This window comes from Suncus etruscus, chromosome 16, assembly GCF_024139225.1.
Source record: "Suncus etruscus isolate mSunEtr1 chromosome 16, mSunEtr1.pri.cur, whole genome shotgun sequence".
Classification (NCBI taxonomy): domain Eukaryota; kingdom Metazoa; phylum Chordata; class Mammalia; order Eulipotyphla; family Soricidae; genus Suncus; species Suncus etruscus.
In genome coordinates this window covers 16,189,410-16,212,512 of record NC_064863.1, presented here as the reverse complement: position 1 = coordinate 16,212,512, position 23,103 = coordinate 16,189,410, and the positions used below count along the sequence as shown (strand labels likewise).

The 23,103-nt window shown below is 33.5% G+C and overlaps 1 protein-coding gene across 1 annotated transcript in view; it reads right to left on the bottom strand.

Annotated features, from left to right (window-relative positions):
* The window catches only part of SLIT2 (slit guidance ligand 2), a 375,780-nt gene that overhangs the window by 104,025 nt on the left and 248,652 nt on the right, over positions 1–23,103 (bottom strand). The window contains 6 exon segments of the mRNA XM_049789962.1: positions 1,598–1,621; positions 2,565–2,728; positions 2,837–2,980; positions 8,003–8,074; positions 13,108–13,179; positions 13,811–13,882. Coding sequence (XP_049645919.1) covers positions 1,598–1,621; positions 2,565–2,728; positions 2,837–2,980; positions 8,003–8,074; positions 13,108–13,179; positions 13,811–13,882 — 548 coding nt within the window.

The following is a 23,103-nucleotide window of genomic DNA, read 5'->3' as shown; positions in this document are numbered from 1 at the left end:
CCCAAAACCTATTTGGCTGTTGTCAATAAGAATGTAAATATGTGTCAGAATTTATGAAATAAAGCCTGACTTCTGTTCTTTGTTTGGTCAACTGGAAAATTTAATTATCTAGGTTATTAATAAGGTAAATTTAAATGTGATAGATTGAACAAGTTGGTAACTTTTATTAACTGCTGCAATTTTGAGACCTAAGTCATATTAATGTTTTAGCCAATAATTGATCTGGGTTGCACATATATATTTTTTCTAAATAAGTCACAGTAATCAGATAATGCTCTATTTAATATATGCTTTAGGGTAATGAATTTTAAAAACTGTCAGAAAAGGTCACTCGACTATTTTTTTTTAACAAGTTACATCTTATTCATTCAGTAAAATAGGTTTACTATTATTGGCCAGCCAAGCTTAAAATAAGTAACGAAATGAGATCTGTGAAACTTATAACATTATTGAAATGATAATTAAGTAATATCAAAAAAAAACATAGCTCCTCAACACAGAGAATCAAGCAGAGCTCTTCATTATTGTTTCTTATACTAACATGATAAACGTACACACATTTTATAGATGTAAAAATGTATATTCCAGAATATACCTAGTACCCAATCAATTACCAGCACATATTTTTATATCATGGTTTAAGACAAACAAGGCAGGAGGCATTTTACACAATTGGCAGGCAAAGAAACAGTAAGAAACATATTTCAAAGAGCTAGTTCTAGAATCACCAGTTTGATTGTGTTGAGAATATTGAAAATGGGGCAATTGGTGGTGGAAAATGAACACTGGTGAAGAGATGGGGGTTGGAACATTTTGATTATAACTCAACTATCAACAACTTCTTAACTCCATATCTCAAGATTATGTTTTAAAATAAATAAATATGTAAAAAGATTGCTGTAGTAAAACAGCTCAATTATTCTTGAAGGAGCATTTCATTCCTTTGCTTAAACTACTCAGGATTATTAATGCTCATAAAATTCAGATGTTTTCTGGATGGATGGATAGAAATGTTCTTTTTCTACTACAACTGAATCAACAGGAAGCTACTGTCATTATTTTTTTTTTAAAAGGAAACAAAAGTAAGTCTCAGAATACAAAACAAAATACTTTCTAGTCTAAAGCTACATTAAAAAAGAAAATGCTGGAATATGCAAGTCAAATCGATAAGTGTAACTGATTCCACATAGAATTAGCTCTTTGATAACAGAAAATTCTGTCTTTAAAACCAGCTCAATAAGCTCTATTTTAAAAACAGGTTGAAGGTTAGATATACAACGCAAGGAGAGAAAACGATTTCAGTAGAAAAGCATAATTCAAACACTTGAGTGGCTATGAGGAATTTCAGATATTGTGCCAAAGTGAGAAAGGGAGGGAGAAAGATAGGCAGTTTGATTACATCTATGTTCAACATCAGAAGCTGCATGCAAAGGTGAGGTTTTCAGGAAACAGCTACCAGTGATCTATGCAGAAGTAAATCTAGCTACAGAGTCCCCACTGTTCTTTTAAAGGCATGCATGTCAAAGCTTTAGAAGTTATATTAGATAAGGTGAGGAGAGGGTGTCTGCAGTTAGTCCTACTACCGAGCACAACCTACCTGGAATGAAATACTGCTCTTTAGCTAAATAAAAAAAGAGAAAAAAATAGAAGATGCACCTGAATGTCAGCAAGCAGAGATATGAGTTATATTAGATTAAGAATGGACTAACGTTACTACAGGCAATTAAGTGTAAATGTATAATTCATATAAACATATTCACAGCAGTGACTAAACATAATAATGCACAGTGAATAGTAAATACAGAGCCTTGGATAATAAACAGTTTTATGTTGACATTAACTTTTTAGCATGTATTCACTGCTGAATGTCAAATATGCCTGGAGCAGTTGGGCAGGATACTACAGAAAGCATATAAGATACATTTTATCATTAAAAAAATAGATTAGACCAAAGCAAATAGTAAATTGCAATGAGTAAGTTTTCCATTAATATGGCTAAAAGGCATCTCTAGCTAACTTTTTATAAATATATCTCTATATAGAACCCTACTGCTAAACAAAAGACTACAATGAAAAGTGGGGCTTAGTGTAGAAAATAAGGGATTGGGGTTTTCTCCTCATCCCCATTTCTAAGCTTGAGCAAATCAAGGAATCATTTCTCAGTTCACTCTCTAAAAGAAAGGAACCCTTGACCTTAAGCCACTCAATGAAGAGGAAAACAACAAACATGAGAGGTAATAAACTTCAATGACGTTCTGAGTTATTGACTAGTGGAACTTACACTTGAACCCTGGGAACTCAATATCAAGAATCCAGAAGAATCCAGGCATCCATTTTTCTTTTTTACTATTGGCTAGTACTCTATTTCTACAGCCTGACAGAGGGTTAAATATGTAACTTATTTTCTGCATCTCTTTTTATATTTTTTTCCTTTGAGAGCAAAAGGGGGGTGTATTTCTACAATTTTTGGCGATTCAGAATAAAACCAGCTGTCTCTGGGATTCAATTCACATAACCACTGCTTTGGTATCAAAGGGGAAATATCTCACAGAGTAAGAAATTACCTGAACAACGAAATTTCTTGCTCTTGATCTGTCCAATTCTTTTATTTGCCAGGCGCCGTGGGCTGGTGCAGCGAGCACCACTTGTCTCTATGGGGTTGGTATGGAGATAATCCGCCAGCCACTTGAGATGGCAGTCACAAATAAAGGGGTTCTGGGCCAAATGCCTTGTAGAAACACAGAATAGTTTTATATGTGGCTTGCCCTGAACCCAAGGCTCAAATTCAAGAGTGAAAACCACTCTTATCCACTTTGATCCTGACTTGGATACCTACATAGTTTGAATGGCCCGAAGAGGTGAAAAGGTTCCTTTGGCTATTGTCTGAAGCTTGTTGTCATATAAGGAGAGAAGGTTCAAGTTGTGCAAATCCTGAAAGGCATCAACACGCAGGCAGTTTATCTTGTTGGCATTCAATAATCTGTTTGATGAAAGAGTCAGAGAATTAAAATCAGCCTCTCATTTGTCCACTATTCGAGGATGCTCTTGACAACTGAATCGAGGAATCAATTTTTTTAAACTTCAGTCCCACACCATTACTTGTTTATATTTAAAAGTTACTCAAACACCATAATAAATCCAGATGTTCACAATACAGTTGTTTCAGGCATTCAGTGATTCAATGCCAATCCACCAGCAGTGTGGCCTTCTCTCCAACAATATTTCCTGTTTCCCACCAAACATTCCATTCTCTCCCCTTAGACAAAAAATAATCGAATTCATGTTTCTTATTACAACAAACAGTTATGGAATTATCAAAAATAGTTCAGTTAAAGGAAATTCATTACATCTCACAATTGCTACTAAAGTCTTGAGGATTTACTGAGCTCTTTGGTGCTAGTCGACTCTTCTGTGTTATTGGCTGTTCTCACTGAACTGAGTGAGCTACTATGCAACTTTACCATCTATTTTGCTATGTTCCAATTGGGCTATCAGTACCGTAAAATGTGGAGCAGTATCACATTCTAATTTTAATCATTTAGGTGTCATTAATTCAAGGTTCGGATTATATATTAGGTCATGTCTAGGCCAGGTCCCAAAGGAAGACATCACACTACTAGTTCTTAAATATTTAGTCAATAGAAACACATTAAATATTTTCTCAGAAGAATGAAAGAGTTATAGTAGACAGATGTAGTTGAGGTTCAGACCTTGATGTTATGAAAGTTCATAAAATTGCCCTCTATCTAGACCCTTGAGACGCACTATAGGAAAGTTTAGGCTACTGAAGTCATGAGGATTCTTCTAAAACAAAGAAGTCATCATTTTACTGCACTCTCAGAACTTTGCCACATGTCCCAACGTTCTGAGTAAAAAGAGGAAAGACCCAATGATAACCTGCATAAGGTTTAAATTCTGTCACCAGCAAATTCCATTCTCAGAGTTGTCCAGCTTTAGTCAGACAGGTCTCTAGAAGAGACTATTTTATTCAATTTCTAGAAAGTGTTTCTGTCTCCTGGCCTCGTCAGATTGCTTCTTATAGTTGCCTCACTTCAACTAATCTGACTACTCTTATTAAATACCATCAGCCTACCTTTGCCTCTTCCTAATCTCTTAATGCTTCAATTCCTTTATTTTCATCTACTTTTCTGCTTTCTCAAGTGACTACTTCTCTCTACTACCAAGGGATGTACATACTTATGAAGTTATTGCTAAATGTCATCAGAACAATCTCTCCCCCAAGGATATAAGCTCCAAAGAGAAAAGATACTTTTTTCTGTTTTGTGTCTTGATTTCTCCCATTTGTCTTGTGCATAGTTGGGGCTCAATCATTGCCTGATATTGAATGAATGTTTTCAATTCTCATAGACACAGGACATTGCCCTATGAAATAAAGGGCTCTTGTCAAATATTAGAGAATAAGGTTTATTTGTCTATTTTTGATCATGACCAGTAGATTCTGTGCACAGGGATCACTTTTGGTAGGCTTCGAAGACCAGATGGGATGTCAGAGATTGAAATGAGGCTGGCTGCATGCAAGTGCCCTATCCATATAATATATCACCAGAAATAACTATTTAGAATTATTTTTAATACTAATTATTATATATTATTATTATTGTAAGTACTTGACCTAACAGTATACCCTATAAATTTATTCTCTCTTATATGATTTAATAGTCTGTGGGGACTGGGATTGCAAATGTCCTTTTTACCAATGATAACCTATTGTGTCAAAGCTTTATTCAAACAGGGCCAATCTCTAGGAAGACATGTGTTTTGTTGCTATTTTTCTTTAACTTCCTGCTTATCAACATCTCCCAAAAAGTTTTGTGTGTGCATGCATATATTTGGACACACAATCATGTTTCGGGGTTACTACTTGGCTCTCAACCTAAGAATGAATTACTTGTGGAAGGCTCAGGGGACTATATAGGATGCTGGAGTCAGCATGTGCCAGGAAAGCTCCATACCTTTTGTACTATCATGATGATCAAGAAGGCACTACTTTTCAAAGACATAATTTTCAACTAATATATTCCTTCTAGGACTGGAGTAATATAAAGCAAATAGATGTTTGCCTTGCATGTGGCTGAGTACCCAGTATGGTATCCCCAGTACTGTCAGGAGTAGTATTTTGAGCACTAGAACCAGGAATCAGCCATAAATGTGCTGGATGTGATCCAAAATAATAATAATGATAATTAATAATAATAATAATAATAATAATAAAGCATTCTTTGTTCCAAGTACAAATGAATCTACTAAGTGGCACTTAGTCCTATCACCTATTCAGTACATGCAGATGTGCATGTTAGGTCAAAGACAGTTTAGTTCTCTGTGACACAGAAATTTTATTGATTTTTTTTATCCTATGACCACTAAGCTCAGTACTTAGATATTTATCTATCTTGGATACTTAGGTTTTGGACCAAATTTTAGTGACTTCAAAAATATTTCTATATGGTTTAGGTTAATGAGCTTTTCATGCTAAAAAAATAGTTTTCTTGATGATTCACACAATCTTGAATTAATTTACTCAATTTTGAATTAATTCAGGCTTTTCCATTTCTCTTACTAGCTCTTTTAGGCATATGTAAAAGCCCTTTCTTGTGGGATTCATTTTGCTTATTTCTTTGTTAGGAGCTCCATTGTTTAGTTATGATCTTCAAAAATATATCATTACAGTTGAGAGGCCTATATCAAGATCTGTATTATATACTCCCCAAGACCCCATATTGATCATGTGCTCCAATTTATCAACTAAGAAAAGAAGTTAGAGAGTGGAGCAGTAAGGGCAACAAAAAACAAGGAAGACTGGTTGATAATCAAAGTATCTGTCCTCACTTTCAAGCATGTGTCCAAACATTAGTGGTTAAAAGTATGGAGAGAACACCAAGTTCTTCTATTCTTTCCTCTTCTTACTTGTTACTAACACCTCACCTGTTCAAGCAGATCTCAGACACCTACTTCAACCAAGCTCTCAGCTGCTGTAAAGTGAACAATCATGTCCTCTTAACTCCGGAGGGATCAAGAGTGGATTTTACAGAAATAGCAGTGGCTAAGATACCAAGGTGGCCTTTTAGTCAGACTTATCTATATACAGAACTACAATCTGTAAGTGTGTGGAAAGGAAAAGTGATAGGTCAAGGGTTGAAAGTAGGCAAGATAGTAGTAAGAAAAGTGATTACAAATAAATTATAAAGGGAACAATGTTAGAGTGAGAGAAGAAACAGACTGCTAACTGGTCATGTTGAGCATACGATATCAAACCTCTAAAGAGGATGGCAAGAGCAAGAGAAAGAAAATGAAAATGAATGCTAAGTACAGGGGCTGAGCAGTAGAACAGCGGTAGGCCATTTGCCCTGCATGTGGCTACTCAGGATAGACCTGGGTTCAATTCCCAGCATCCCATAGGGTCCCCCAAAGCCAGAAGCACTTTCTGAGCACATAGCAAGGAGTAGCCCCTGAGCGTCACTGGGTTTGGCCCAAAAGCCAAAAACCAGAGGGGGAAAAAGAAAAGAATGCTAAGCACACAGGCTAACATTTGAAAAGTTCCTAAGATGTGTTTATATGGCGCTTATGCCATAACCTGCGGGACTCAGGGCAGACTTCCAAGCTCTGTGCTTAAGAATCAAGAAAGTATATGTGATGCCAGTAATAAAACCTGGGTCATGTACATATTTGGCAGAATTCTGACTTACTCTTATCTATCTCTGGTTTTGTGAGTTTTAATGATACAAATTGTTAAAAATGTTAGAAATCACATCACCACCATACAGTCAAAAGAGAAAAAAGTAGCATTTATTAATATTAAAGAAGAGTAAGTGTGAACTAGTTAGAAGGACCCAAACTAGCCAAGTTAGTATGAAAATATTATTTATCCAAGCTTCCTTTTACAGTGATAAGCAATACAACACTGGGGTTTTCTCAACATGATAGTAAATATTTCCAGACAAGTGAGTAGCATCTACTGTCTAAAGTAAGTGATCTTTAAAAATGCAGTGCCGGGATTCAGATATTTGTTATACTGAAGATGAATTTGAGTTGTCTGTTAGGTTCTGCTATAGATCATCTCTCCCTCTTTTTATCTCTCTCCCTCTTTCTCTCTCTCTGTATGTTTTCCTCTGTGTGTTCTTATGTGCATGTGTGTGTGTGTGTGTATGTGTGTGACAGTTCTTGAGGTTCTTTGGACAAAGACAGATAAACATATTGCTGTGTTTCTCTCCTTTCTAACTACCATTAAATCAAAACGAAGAAGTGTCACAAAGAGGCAGGGTGTGAATTAGCTTTAAATGAGAGATCAGTCAGGATGCATATATGTGACAAGGTGAAGAGACAGATTTGAGTGCCACTTCAAAATATTGTGTCCCCAAATACATACTAATACAGAAGTATCAATGGACTGGAATTTAAAAACAACTTGTCCTTCAGCAAGATAGTTTTAGAATGATTGGAGAAGAAAAGAAAGACGAAAATAAAGGAAGAAAGAAAGAGAAAGAAAGAAGAAAAAAGGAAGGAAGAGAAAGAAGAAAAAGAAAGAAAGAAAACAAAGAAAAAAGAAAGAAGAAAGAAAGAAAGAAAGAAAAAAATAAAAACAGAAAGAAAGAAAGAAAGAAAGAAAACAGAAAGAGATAGGAACGAAGGAAGGAAAGAGAGGAGGAAGAAAGGAAAGAAGAAAGAAAGGAAGAAAGAAAGAAAGAAAGAAAGAAAGAAAGAAGAAAGAAAGAAAGAAAGAAAAGAAAGAAAAAAGAAAAGAAAGAAAGAAAAAAAAGGAAAGAAAGAAAAAGAAGAAAGAAAAAAAGAAAGAAAAAGAAGAAAGAAAGAAAAAAGAGAGAGAAAGCATCATTAATGTTAGTTCTACCACACTAAACATTTTCATCGCTTTCAACTCTGTCATTTGGGCCAAATCTTTTGAGAGACTCCATGAATACATGAATACAGTTTTGCACTGACTAAATATCTTTAGGTTTAAGAGAAATGATAATAATCAGATACTCACAGCAGTTGTAAGGAAAACAGTCCTTCAAATAAACTTTTGGGAAGTTCTGTGATTTTATTTCCATAGAGAACTCTGCAAAAATATAATTTAGGTTAAATAAAATACAGGCACTCACCGATCAAAACAAATTCATTCAACTTAAATGTATTCAAGCATAGAAGTTAATAAGCATTCCAAAAGGCTTATTAGCACCCTAAACACATTATAGAATAAACAAACCTCAATTAAAGACATAGTTCATAGAAATATGATCTCATTGCATCTCAACAAGGAGAATAGGAGTTATGGAATCCATTGCATAGTAAAGTGATGGGTTTGGGCTTTTCTTTTTTTTTTTTTTTTTTCGTTTTGGGGCCACACCCGGTGATGCTCAGGGGTTACTCCTGGCTATGCGCTCAGAAGTTGCTCCTGGCTTGGGGGATCATATGGGACGCCGGGGGATCGGTCCGTCCAAGGCTAGCGCAGGCAAGGCAGGCACCTTACTTCTTGCTCCACCGCCCAGCCCCAGGTTTGGGCTTTTCATAGTGACAAATTCAAGAGTATTAACTCTACCTAGAATCCTCCCAAGATTGTGCCTCAAAAATGTAAAGCAGTGTTGGCGGGGATGTGGAGAGAAAAATCCACTGCTGGTGGGAATGCCGTCTAGTTCAACCTTTATGGAAAGCAATATGGAGATTCCTCCAAAAACTAGAAATCGAGCTCTCATACGACCCAGCTATACCACTCCTAGGAATATACCCTAGGAACACAAAAATACAATACAAAAATCCCTTCCTTACACCTATATTCATTGCAGCACTATTTACAATAGCAAGACTCTGGAAACAGCCAAGATACCCTTCAACAGATGAATGACTAAAGAAACTGTGGTACATATACACAATGGAATATTATGCAGCTGTCAGGAGAGATGAAGTCATGATATTTTCCTATACATGGATGTACATGGAATCCATTATGTTGAGTGAAATAAGTCAGAGAGAGAAAGACGCAGAATGGTCTCACTCATCTATAGATTTTAAGAAAAATGAAAGACATTCTTGCAATAATAATTTTCAGACACAAAAGAGAAAAGAGCTGGAAGTTATAGCTCACCTCATGAAGCTCACCGCAAACAGGGATGAGTTTAGTTAGAGAAATAACTACGTTTTGAACTATTCTAATAATGAGAATGTACGAGGAAAATAGAAAGCCTGCCTAGAGTAGAGGCGGGGGTTGGGTGGGGAGGAGAGGGATTTGGGACATTGTGATGGGAATGTTGCACTGGTGATGGGTGGTGTTTTTTACATGACTAAAACCCAAACACAATCATGTATGAAATAAAGTTGGTTAAATAAAAAAATAAATTAAAAAAGTGTAAAATATATGCTTAAAATGTTAGAGCTCAAAGAACACAATCATAAATATAAAATATTAAATGTGTACTGCCCATAGAAATATTAATAGGAACTAGCCACTACTAATATCACGTATTTCTCCTTTCTGTATGATTGCTACCTGACATAGATATTGGCTGGTGGAGACATTCTAACAGAAGAGATTATATTTTTTCACAATGAAATGAGAAGAAAACAGGCAGGGATGAACCACTATATTGGCTATTAATGATGCTAGAAAAACTGAAGTGATAGCTGTCATTTTTAAGACATAAAATAGGGGATGCCACCTATTAGAAAATTAAGAATTCTATTTAATGATCCAGTTGGATAACATATAGGCTTCAAAATTTTTCATTAAGCTTACCATTAGAAATTAAAGTTCATAATCAAAGCATAATATTTATATACAAGTATTCTTTATTTTCTAATTATAATGGTAAAAAATAAAAAAATAATTGCATCAAATTACAAATAAGAGTTCATTATTTCACAATAATAAAAGTCTCAAAGATTATGAAGTAACTTAAAAGTCTTCATGATGTAAGTAAAGTTAGAAATAAAAGGAAACTACCAGGACATTTATCACAGTATTATTTTAATTTTTCATTAGTATTGTAAAAGGAAAAAGAGTCGCTTATCTCTGGATGGCAAGTGATTTGCTATCTAGAGGGAATTTAAAATTGTACTTATGTTTTTATCTAATTTATATATAACCCTTATAAGGATAGTTTAAATTATAGATATGTTGGAAATAATTTAAATTGTAAATATGAATGAGGAAAACCATTATAAATATTATTTCTACTTGAAAAAGAGAAACAACAAAATAACAGAGATGAGAAAAAGTAAGATAAAAAGCATTTCTACCTTTAAGCATCAGAAATAAGTGGAATAATATATTATGTAAGAAACATTTTGTTTTTGAGATTGTATTGGCAGAACTATTTAGTACAATGTAAAATTCATTTGGATAGACTGTAAACTTTGAAATAAAAGGTAAATCAATTAGAGAAACAAGAATTTAAAATCAATGCAAAAAAGTAGAAATTTTATTGTCAGGGTCAAGAAAAAAAGATAACTACAATATGGTAAAGCAAGATGATATATATTTTAAGCCATTTTAGGAACACAAACTGGTCAAAATGGCAACAATTCCTAATGTTCAATTCAATCCTAATCAATTCATTCAACATGAAATATCAGATACTTAGACATGTACTGACAACTTTATGATGTTCTGAGTTTGGAGCCCAATTAAATTAAATCTGAAGGTCATTTTTCAATGTTCACCAATTTGCCTATTACAGTAACTGAGATGAAGTATGTAAAGTATGGCTTCAAGGAGCAATCCAAGAGAGCAACTTAAGTGATTTTATTTTTTAAACTTATTTCATAAAGATATCGGGCCAAAGCAGGATTTTTCTTCAAACTTATGTTCTCCCTTGAACATATCTTTCACTCACTAGACTGTATTTTTTTTTTTCTGTTTTATTTGTTTGTTTTTGGGCTACATCCAGTGGTGCTCATTGGTTATTACTCCTGGCTCTGCACTCAGAAATCACTTCTGGCAGTCTCAGGGAACCATATGGATGCTTGGGATTTGCTGGGGTTTGGAACAGGGTCATCCTAGGTCAGCTGGTCAGACACAGGCAAGGCAAATACCCTATTGCTGTTTTCTTTCTCTCTGTCTCTGTCTCTCTCCTTCCCTTCATCCCTCCCTCTCTCTACCCTATTGCTGTTCTTTTTTTCTCTCTCTTCCTTCTCCCTCACCTTCTCTCCTTCTCTGTCTCTCTCAGATAAAACAGCATGTCGGGCATTTGCACTGCAAGTGGCCAACGGGATTCGATCCCCAGCACCCTATATGTACCCCCCCCCACACACACACACTGCCAGGAGTGCAGAGCCATGAGCAAGCCCAGTGCACCACCTGCTGTGGACCAACTGGAGGTGATTTAAAAGCTCTGTTAAAAATCACACCAATACCATAAGCTTCATTCCTTGAGCTGTACAGACATCAGGATCTCTAGATACAGAGTCTGATTTTACCATCCATGACAAAGCAGAAGTCTTCCATACACCAGAAAAGCACCAACGGGAGAGTAAATGATCATGCAATGAGTCTAGAGTTAATCTCATGATTAACTATTGAAGTATACTTCAAGGGTGGAGAAACCTTGTATCTCCTAAGCCAAGGGAATTTCCTCTATAATGTCCCCAATAGTTACTGTGCCTATTGGGGGGGGGGGAGAAAAAAAAAGCACAAAATAATCCTTTATCCACTTATGTATTTAATTATTGATAGATTTTTATTTGAATTCTTTATTTTTTTGTAGATATTGAAATTGATGTCTCCAATTTTATTTTATTTTATCTTTCTCCTTCTTTTTGCACTCTGGCATGGTTTGATTTCAGGACCGAGACTATTGTGTGGTTCTTGTCTTTATTGCTGCAGAGCGCAATTTTATAGATATTTTATTTGATATTTCTTTCTGTATTGTTACGGTGTTTTAATTACCTTTTTCCTGTCCTCTCTCAAACTGAGGTTGAAAGCCTCTAGAAGGTCTCCGCCCATTTTCAGCTTTTTTTTTTTTTTACCCAATTCTATTGCTTTTCTTTCCTTCAAACAAAACCACATAACTTGAACTATCTAGCTTCGCCTCTCAAGTAGAGGGGGAAACAAGGGAGGGTACCAGGACCAAACAGTAAGCTAGACACAGAGGGGACCACTTACTCTAGCAGCCCAGAAGGTGATGGTGGGGAAGGTGATGGTGGGGGATATGGGTTGCAGGAAGGGAACAGGTAGGGAGGGAGGACAAATTTGGTGATGGGAATTCCCCTGATTCAATGTTAATATGTACCTAAAATACTACTGTAAAAGATATGTAAGACAATATGGTCAAAATAAAAAAATTTAAAAAAAAGAAACCCAAAGCAAAAAAAAAATATCACACCAATACCAACTCTTTTCTGAGAATAAATTCTCTCTCTCTCTCTCTCTCTCTCTCTCTCTCTCTCTCTCTCTCTCTCTCTCTGAGTGTGTGTGTAAAAACCATTTTCTATCTTTAAAATTAAAATCTGCATAAAGATGACTTTAAAGATGACTTTACTTGATTAACTTCTGAAGATTTCTTTGTACCAGTTTAAAGGAGTTAAAGTCTTTAAACATTTATTTCAGTACCTCTTTAATTTACATCCTTATCTCACAGAAAATCCTTTGACTTTAAAAAGCTGTCATACTTTCTTATCTTTGTTCTTTGTAAGTCTAAGGAGGGCTCATTCAGTTTGAAGGTGCTAAAGCCCTGAGGGCCTCTGACTGATCCTCTGTGTCCTTCTATAAGGGAATGCTATTATATCCCAGAAAGAGTGGCTGTTGGCTTAGTAATTATAAACCTCCACCAAAATAAAGTCTAGAATAAATAGTTTTCTTTATTTTAGAAAGGCAAAGTAATGGTCAAAGAAAGCTATTTAATTTAGATAGCGAATGGTCAAAATCGGACTCTCCGAAATAGTCATATAACCAAATCCTAAAATAGATACCTTCCCCTGACAATTATTTTATTGTCAGGTAGCATGTGAAAAAATGATATGTTATGAATGAATGCTAATAACAAAGGCATTAAAAACATGTTATTTTCTCAAACCCATAGTTGGAAAATAGAGGCACCATTAGTTCTATATTCTCCAATATATTTCCTCATTTCCTCCAATGCTGTGTTCAATACTTACAGTGAATTTAGTGAACGCAGTCCTTGAAAAGCATCTGGTGCCAGTTCAGAGATCTGATTATTGCTCAGGTCACTAAAATGTGAAATACAATCAGGTTACATTGAGTAGAATGTCACTGAGATTTACAGGAGATATCTATTGATTGCTTATCCATGTTGATTTATATATATCTCAATACATTTGTAAAACTTGCAATATAAAATGCCTCAATATTTAAAAAGAACACAATTGTAAAATTATTTGCAGCTTTCTGGTAATTATAGTAAAGATGCCATTGTTCTGAAAATAGAATTTGAAGGCATGCAAGGCTATATGTTTTCACAGTAGTGTGAGTTAATATGGAGAATTACATAGATGGCGTCTGAGTGATAGCACAGCAAGGAGGACATTTGCCTTGAACATGGCTGAACATGGGTTCGATCCCCAGCATTCTATATGGTTCCCAGTGCCAGGAGTGATTCTGAAAGCAGAGCCAGGAGTAACACCTGTGCATCACTGAGTGTGGGCCCCCAAAAACAAATAAATAAGAACATAGAACGTTTTCAAATGATCTAAATTTAACATGAAATTCCTATAGAATTAACAATTATTTACGTCATTTAATATTTCAATTTTCAAACAGTACTGAAACAACGAGTATCTTGCCTGGCAATGGCATATATGATTTTCAAATTACAGATACTTCAAATTAATATTTACTCACATTCTTCTAAGTTTTTTATATGGGGAGAAAGCTCCAGGAGGGATCACCTTGATTGAGTTTTGCTCCAAACGTCTGCAATGAAGAAATATGCATTTTCAGATAGGATTAGATCAATCCCATAATTAACATTGTAATCAAATATAATGATCCTAATGAGTGAAATTTTCTTTTTCTTCCCCTACAAAGAAGTAAAATTAACTGTGGAACAAGATTTAGAAACAAACAAGGCTATTATAAAATATGTCCTATTTTTAGGCATTGCAAGTCCGTTAATAAAGTTTACATGTTTTTATAAAAGGAAAACACTTACAAGAAACTAACGTGGGAATACATTTTAATAACCAATCTCATAAGCAAAGTAGTTAGTTCTGCTAAATAAATGTGTAGCATGTTTAAAAGATAATTATCACTCCCTAGGCAAAAGGAGTTCTTGTTTAATATCATATTTTATAAAATTACATTTTTGTCCACAGAAAGATTATAGGAAAAATTGTTGGATGGGAAAATTAATATTGAAGCTTTTTATGAGGCAAGATCTTAGCTCAATACTTATGTACTTTCGGTATTTTCGATATGGATGACTGGATTTCAATAATTTATTTTAAGATAATTTTATATGTAGATGACTTTAGCAAAGTACATTTAAAACTTTTCATAATACTGAAGTAAATTTATAGTAGACTAAAACAATTATGTTGAAAATATTATATCTCCATTTTCAACTCTATGTTTCTGCTAACAAGAAAAAGACACTATTTGGATAACCATACGAAAGACAAATAAAATTCGTTATCTCAGTAATTAATTGCTTCTTAGCCTCATTTCTTTCTGTGCTATAGTCTAACCAACATTACCCATTCTTTCAGCTTGAATCCCAAAGAGCTGATTTCAGTAGATTAAAGATTCAAGGTTCTCTTGTAAACTGGTTTTATGGGCCTTAACTAGAACACAGTGAAGGTAGGGAGTTGGGAGATATGAGAGATATTTTCTTTTCTGTTCTACAAAATATATCCTTAGTGATGGCTTCATCTTCTTAGTTTCAGAGCCTACCAATATTTGACATACATTCTTCCTAAGTTTTTGCAAATCCTGGGGTCATAACAAAATTCAAATCTGTGTTGACTTCTACAAAAAACAAAATATAACAAAAAAAAACAGTACTAAAAAAAACTGGTAAGGCTCCATTTTCTGCTTAGATTTTAATAAATAAAAATTGATGTGCATACTTATTTAGCTACAACTACATATTTGCATATAAATGCAATGGTTATATATATAATAACATGCTAGGGCTCATATTCAAATGTATTGCATATAGATGACTATCTTTTTCTTCATTTCTCTATCAATCAATATTTAAGGAACATCAACTGAAAGTAAAGTGTACACTTAGGATGAGAAGATGTGTATGTGTGTGTGTGTGTGTGTGTGTGTGTGTGTGTGTGTGTGTGTGTGTGTTTCAGTAAGTTCTTCTTACCTTACTACACTACCAGTCTGCAGTTCAGTCTCTGGTCCCCTTTGCTATATATAATGTCCTTCCTCAATCTTTTATGCTGTTGGACTCCATACGCATTCGGTTTTATTAACAAAAAGTTTTCCTTGGAACTGACAATGTATGTCTTCTATCCTTACTCTTTTTTTCTCTGTTTAAGGCTCCATTTTTTGTTATTATTGTTGTTATCCTCCAAATCAAACTATTCTCCAAGCTTTTGTTCCTTTATCTTGCTTGGGAATAATAAATTCCCTTCTCCAATACCTGCAGTGTTAGTCATGATTATCCCCATATTCTTCAGAAAAATCAGAAATCATTTGGTTTCTGTGAAACAGAAATCCATCCTTATTTACAAATTACAGAGGAAGGAAATTTTAAATCTCCCAGAATGCATTGCTCATAGTTAGGACTTACTTAAGTTTTTAGGCATGAAGATTTACTTTATGTAATTCTTATGAAAAATTATGTGAATCCTTTACACCAAATATTATAAATCTGCCTATGTCAATAAATACTTTGGAAGACATTTTCAGTATTTTATGTTTTTTATTTAGACCATTTTATTTTTAGCATTTCAGTAGTCATTTAGGCTAAAACAATTTACATTATTATTTTATATTTAATCTAAGACATCAGAAGCATGTCGTTGAAGACTTATTTTCTCAGTAACTTTCTCTGTTTGTAAGGGCATTCTCTTCTGCATTCTACTGTTATCTCTGAGTTATTTTTTTACCATTGTAGTCTGAGCTAACCTAGTTACAATCATGTTAGCTGTAGTGTATAACAACGCACCTCCACCATAGGGTCAAAATGCCACTGTCACTCTATCAGTTAAGGTTCCCAACAGGCAAACATATCCCAGAAAATAAGGAATAAATGATCTGTAAAATATGACAATGTGGCATTTAAATTATGTATCCAGACCTTTTTGTTCTACTTGCTTTTGGGGGATACATTGTGTTGATCAAGGCTCTGAACTTGAGGAATGCTTCTGGGGTCCTCTGGGGAACAAGTGAAACAGAGACTAGATCTGAGTCCCTCCTGGCAAAGCATGGTTTCCAATTATTGCACTGTCTCTCCAGCCACTATTTATCTAGATTTTTTAAAAGGCCATATATATACTTACATGTATATAGATTATTTATACATACAGATATACATACATATATGCCTCAAAAGCTATTTAAACCAAATTATTTCACTCACTTATACTAGTATTTGAGTCATCATTTATTGAAGGTTTAAAAGACATTATATGTCTTTCTCAGTTCTTAGAAATTAGATCTTAAGAAGTTTAAAATGTAATGACCAAACTTAAAAAGGTGCTTGTTACTATTGTAGGCTGGTGTGTGTGTGTGTGTGTGTGTGTGTGTGTGTGTGTGTGTGTGTGTGTGTGTGTGTGTAGGGATGTTGACACTGATGATGGAATTGGTTCTGAAACATTGTAAGTCTAAAACCCAATTATGAATAACTTTTTAAATCACAATTGTTTAAATAAAAAAAAATAAAAGTTTAAAGTGTACTCAGTGAAACAAGAAGAAAAAAATGCTATACACACAATGTCATAGAGAAAAGACTTTGTTTTTAGATATGGGCCAAAGAAATGTCAATTCATTTTGTTAAAATTTGCTCATAATATAATAATATACCAGTATGACAGGGGAAGGAATAAAAATTATTAGTAGTCATAGATTTATTTGAACAGTAATGCAAAATGAGTCCCTATAATTACTTTTCATAAATTTTATTTCGGGATTCTTGAAAATGATTTAGGAAAAAAAGCAACCATTCACCCTAAAATAATTAATTTCTTAATGTCTACTAATTACAAGATATTATGGTGTATTATAGGAATTCAATGGTAATTGAAAGCAGACATGCTCATAAACTCGTAGAGATTTTACTCATAAAGTTTTTAATTTTACAGTTAGGTAATTTGTTCAATATGGTTTTTAGAATATCTTATATCTTCATTGAAACTTAAACATCATCAACCTAAAGTAACAGATGTGAACTAATTCAAACACTATATATTACTGTATGCTTTCTGAAAAGTTTTTAATTTATTTATAATTTTCATATTATACTGTACAGTTTTTAGATTACTTATTTTTCTACTGCTATGCAAATATATATTAGTTTTTAATTAATGTGTGGTTAGATTCACTGATAAATATAACTTTAGCAAACAAATTATATTGAACTAGATACTACAAACTCAAACCAACTTACCAATTTTAAAATATACATACTCAAAAAGTTATAAAAATGCATGACGAAATAATGCTAGATTTTATATGCAAAATTAATCAAGTATAATAGTAATAAGCATATTTTGTTCATTACTGTAATGTACCAGAACTCAATCCTCATATTGAGAACCATTTAATTTACATAATTTGCCAATAAAAGGCTGAACAATAGCATACAATGCTTTTGCTTGCACTTAAAAAAGTGATCAATTTACTTCCAATCTTGTTCACTAAAGGAACTATTTAAAACGATAGATACTTATCTTGTTATTTACATTGCCTTGGCAGCTAACTGGTTTTTATGATGCTCTCTCAGCAGCCATTGAGGCAAAACATTAATTTTCTACTTCATTCAAAGAGATTGTCAAGCAAAATAACCTACCACTGACAGATGACAAATAATAAACTTTTTCTCAGAATGTTCTCTTTTCCTTTTTAGTGGACAAATTAAAAACTAATGTGTGATTCCAATGCACTTTTAGGTAGTTATAAATTTTTTTTAGATTTTTGTATATATAAACTGTTACAAAACAGATCACAAATATTGTCCCTCCTTCTAAAAAAAAGGGGAGGGGCAATAAAAAAATATTTAGACCAGCTTATAAAAATCAATACATATAAGTAAGTTTTCAGGAGAAGAAGAAAGAAGCAAATGAAATATATATTTTCATCTCTGCTACATACTAATCTACTTTAATAACATCGAATCTAGTGAATTTTATGGAGCGCAAATTTGAATCCGTTGTTCCATGAAGAATCTAATTAAAAACATCCCAATGTTAAAAATTGTACAGTGGCTTTTTAAAAAAATTATTGCAGTGGATAAAAGTCTCCATAACCAAAAAGCTCCACATACTAGTCTTCTATGGAAAATAATTCAATATTTTGAATTTGCAGTTAAAAATAAAATTAGAAATTGAATAGATGAGAAAAATGTTATTAAACCATGTATTATAAAGTTTTTTCATATAAAAGTGCCAGAATATTTTCCACATAGTATGTAAGTGAACAATCTCAAAGCATTTTATCACAATACATATACAAATGCATATATAGATATAAATTTGTTACTATTTCATCAGAAGGGAAATTATGAAATTCAAAAAGAAGAAGATGGAGGCTGTTTTGTGAGTGCTTCAATAAAAATATTCAGAATATATTTAATCAATCAAGACCTTTTGAATATATTCCCATACAGCTTTCCTTCTTTTTTTTTATAATAATGTGTTTTAAAACGTGTGCCTATCCTCAAACTTTTAAAATTCCTAATAATTGTGTTTTAAAAAGTGTGCCTATCTCCACACTTCTAAAATTCCTAAGAAATAAAATGCAAACAACATATATTGCTTTTTGGATCCATGTATAAAATTTATAGATCTAGAACATCACCAATAGACATGTAGGCTTTAATATCATAAAACTTTTATACTCTGAACAATATGCAGATATAACTGTCCTGGATCATATAAAATAACCTGTTTGTCAGTAAACAAATATTACCTTAGGAGAGTATATAATACACAGGGTAACTGGACCATGAAAGAATTCCCCTTAATTCCTAAGACATTTACAAGCATTAAACAATGGAACATTAAATGAAAAATTTAGTTTATTCGCATTCACCTCTTAGGGGATGGTATGCTCAATATTTTTGAAATTAAATTATTTTTAGCCAACTATAGAAAATAATATCCACATGCTATTGCAGGAAAAGCCCCCTTGAGAGGTATTTGTTTTTATTATTTAGTGATTAAAAGTATTAGCTGTATGTTCACTTGAATTAAATTCTAAATCTGCCAGTAATTATCACTGTGGAGCTTGCAAAAATGTCAATCTTTCTCCTCTCCCAATTCGTCTTCCAGAAAAAATGTGGAACATAAATGTAGTGGAGTGTCATAGTAAAAGTTATGAGTTGAAAAAATATGATTTTTTTCTACCATGAAAGCAGTAACATGGATAAAATCATGATGATATGTGTATAGCTTAAGTAAGACATAAGACTTAAGACATAGTATATATGTCATTAATATACAGATTATATTACACAAAAAATGCAAAGATTAAATTAATGTGCCTGATACATGACAATTTCTACTGTGAATTATATGCGATTTCAAACATATTAAAAAACACAAACAAGAGATTTTCACATAACTAAGGAACAATATACTAAATACACACCAACATCATTCAAAAGGAAGACTAAAAACCTATGAAAGGTTGCTATTTACATAATAAATAGGATTCAAATGTAACATTTTTATCTCATTCAGAAATAGTCTCAAAAACTTAAGAAACTTTTTAGAACCACAATAAAATACGAGTTTGGGTTGATTGTATCTGTAACATACAACCCAGATGCTAATTATACATGGTAATAAAACTGACAGTTCTGTGCATTTTTCCCATCTGCTTTTAACATAAATGACAAAAACAGCTGCTGGAGCATAGAACATAGATTTAATGGGGTTAAGGAGGAGAGACTTCACACTGACTCTCACTTCAGAATCTTGTCCTACTCCACAGAACCAAGCATTCTCATCATTGGTAGCATCAGACAAGCATTGAAAAGGAAGTAGCCCTTTTCTTATGACTTAAATGATTTCCGTGGCTATTCTATAATAATTCAAAAGCAAGTACTTTATATATTTCTGGAATGGGTTTTCTAGCTTTAGCCTAAAACTGATGCGACTACAATCCTTCATACATCCTTATATAAAATGACCCCAGATATTTTAGATGAGAATGTCTTTTTATGTTATGTAATTTTGGTCCCTAGACCTTTTTCATTTCATAAATATCTCCAGCGGCTGAGTGAATATTGGCCTCCAGAGGGACATTCTTTGCATAGAGCTAGTGCTTTTGCTCAAACACTCTTTCCATACTCATTGCTTATCAGCCATTCTGGTCTCAAAATGACTAGTTCCTCAAATTTTTCCATTTTCTTCATTTTATTTTAGCTCATCTGATCTTGATTTAGGGTGTAGTCTCCTGAGGGTAAGGTAAATTTATGTTTTTATAGTAAAAATAACATTGTCTCCATTTGAAACCCAAGCAGTAAAGCAAGACATAAATGGTGTGTACTTTTCCACTGATTTCATATTTAATATTTTAATAGCCTTATGGATGTATTAACATTGTATGTGTTTATTCATATAGGCACATGCTAATATAAAGATACACTCAATACACACAATCACTTTGGATTGAGCAGGAAATACTGACTTAGGCTTGGGGCTCACTGATTTTAGAACAATCTATAAATTCAGTGTTTCAATACCAATATAATAAGTCTTCATTGTGATTTTTCTTTAGCAATTATTCTAGAAATGAAAAAAATTTAGAAGATTTACTTGTTTATTTTTTCATTACTAACAGAAACACTGTGAATAATTACTATAAGAGATGGCACTGAGGAAATTATCTATTTGATAATCATTTTACATTTTAAAACATCATAAACAATCTATCCAATATTTGTTTTACATTATTAAATGAGTGAAGAACAATTTTTATTCTGCCTTTCCCTGTCATTGGTTACTGTCAAGTTATTCATTATGGTTTTTTTTTCTACCATTTAAATAATACTAAAACTAGAAGCAGTATGTGAGCTATCTAAAATTTTAACTGAATCTAACTGAATATATAAACAAATAAATTCTATAAATTCCTACAATGACTGATTTATTTGTTCATCAGTAAGAGTATATATTCTAAATAACTTAATTTTTTTTGGGGGGGGTGCACACCCAATTGTGTTCCTGGCTCTGCACTCAGAAATTGTTCTTGTCAGACTAGGGGGAACATATGGGATGCTGGGAATTGAACCAGGTCCATCCTGGGTTGGCCTCATGCAAGGTAAATGCCCTACCACTGTGCTATTGCTCCAGCCCCCAAAATTACTTCATTTTATGACAAAGCTTAACCATAACTATTTCAATACTCATAGGTCTTCATTTTTTTATATAGAAATGATTAGGTATATTTCACCACAACAATAGGGTTATCTCTTAGGATGACATCTCATTACTGCTGTCCTCATTTATTTATACTTATTTATTTTTTGAGTCACACCCAGTGCCCAGAAGTGATTCCAAACTCTCCCTAGATCAAGGATCACTCTGGTTGGCATTTGGGGAACCATATGCTGTGCCAGGGGTAAAGTGTGGGTTTGGTAAATGCAAGACAAGTGCCCTATACACTATTCTGTTGGTCTGGCCCTAGTCTTCATTCTTCCTTAAAAAAAAAATGTTGCTAAAACATTAACAGTGGCTTTGTCCTTTCATCAAATGCTCTAAGTTCATATTAGCATTCTTAAAAAAAAAGCAACACTGATCACAACACCAGCCTTCTCAAAGATTTATTCCTTGTATCCAGTTATCGTTCAAGGCCTGTGATACTTTAAAATTAAGGTTTGTGCTAAAAGAATGATTTAAGACTACTTTAATTCCTCAAAGACTCTTCTAGAATTTTGCACATGCTTAGAAATTTCGCTACTTGTGAAATAATCTTGATATTCCATCAGTTTCCTTGATAAGGTATCCCCTTTGCTATGTTTCTTTTACAGGTACATATTTTATGACTTCTCATACAGTTTTAAATGATTCTGTTTAACTAATGCATCAGCTATTGGCACCATAATAATCAGACAGCCATATTGTGTCCTTTAATCTCTGACATAGGGTTGGCACTCAAAAATATTTAGTTGAGTTTGCAATGCATATGACAAAGGATCTGTACCCAGATGTTCTTTTATGGCAAAAGGAACAGTCACATTTCATAGACTTTTACATCAGTAAACATGGACTGTTTATTCTAGTTTTTCTCACAGTTTTTGCCATCTTATAAATCTATCATGCTCATTTCTGTTTTAAACTAATAGTACAACATTCTGATTCAGAAGTCTATATTTTTCTTTTATTATTGCCCTCTGCTTAAATGTGCACAATCCAACAACAAGCAAACAGTTATTTCTTTTTGCTTTTGGGCTACATATAATGCAGTCAAAGCTACTCCTGGTGGGGTTTGGAGGAACCACATATGATGCTGTAATCATATATGCTGCATAACAGTATAATGCCTTACTTGCTGTAATATCATTCTATCCCCAAGTTACATGATTTACATATGCCATTTTCTTTGGTTAAAATAAAGTATATATAAGAAATGAAAATTCAGGAAATTATAAAAAATCAACAGAAAGGATGGAAATATTCCCATATAATACATAGAAGATTTGATCTGCAAAAATTATAACAAACTCATATAACTCACTAGTAGCAAGTACGAGAGATAGTATATGGGGCATTTGCCTTGAATATGGGCCAACCCAGATTCAATCCCAAGTACTACACGAAGCTCTGACCACTACGCGGAGTCATCTTTGAGCAAAAGAACCAAGAGTAACCCCTGAGCTCCAAGAGCAATGCCCCTAGAGCATAATAAATAATAACTCAATAGGAAACAAAATCAAAACAAATAATCCAAATGAAAAGTGAGCCAAAGACATGAGAAAACATTTTGCTAAAGAGTACAGAAGAAAGCTCAAT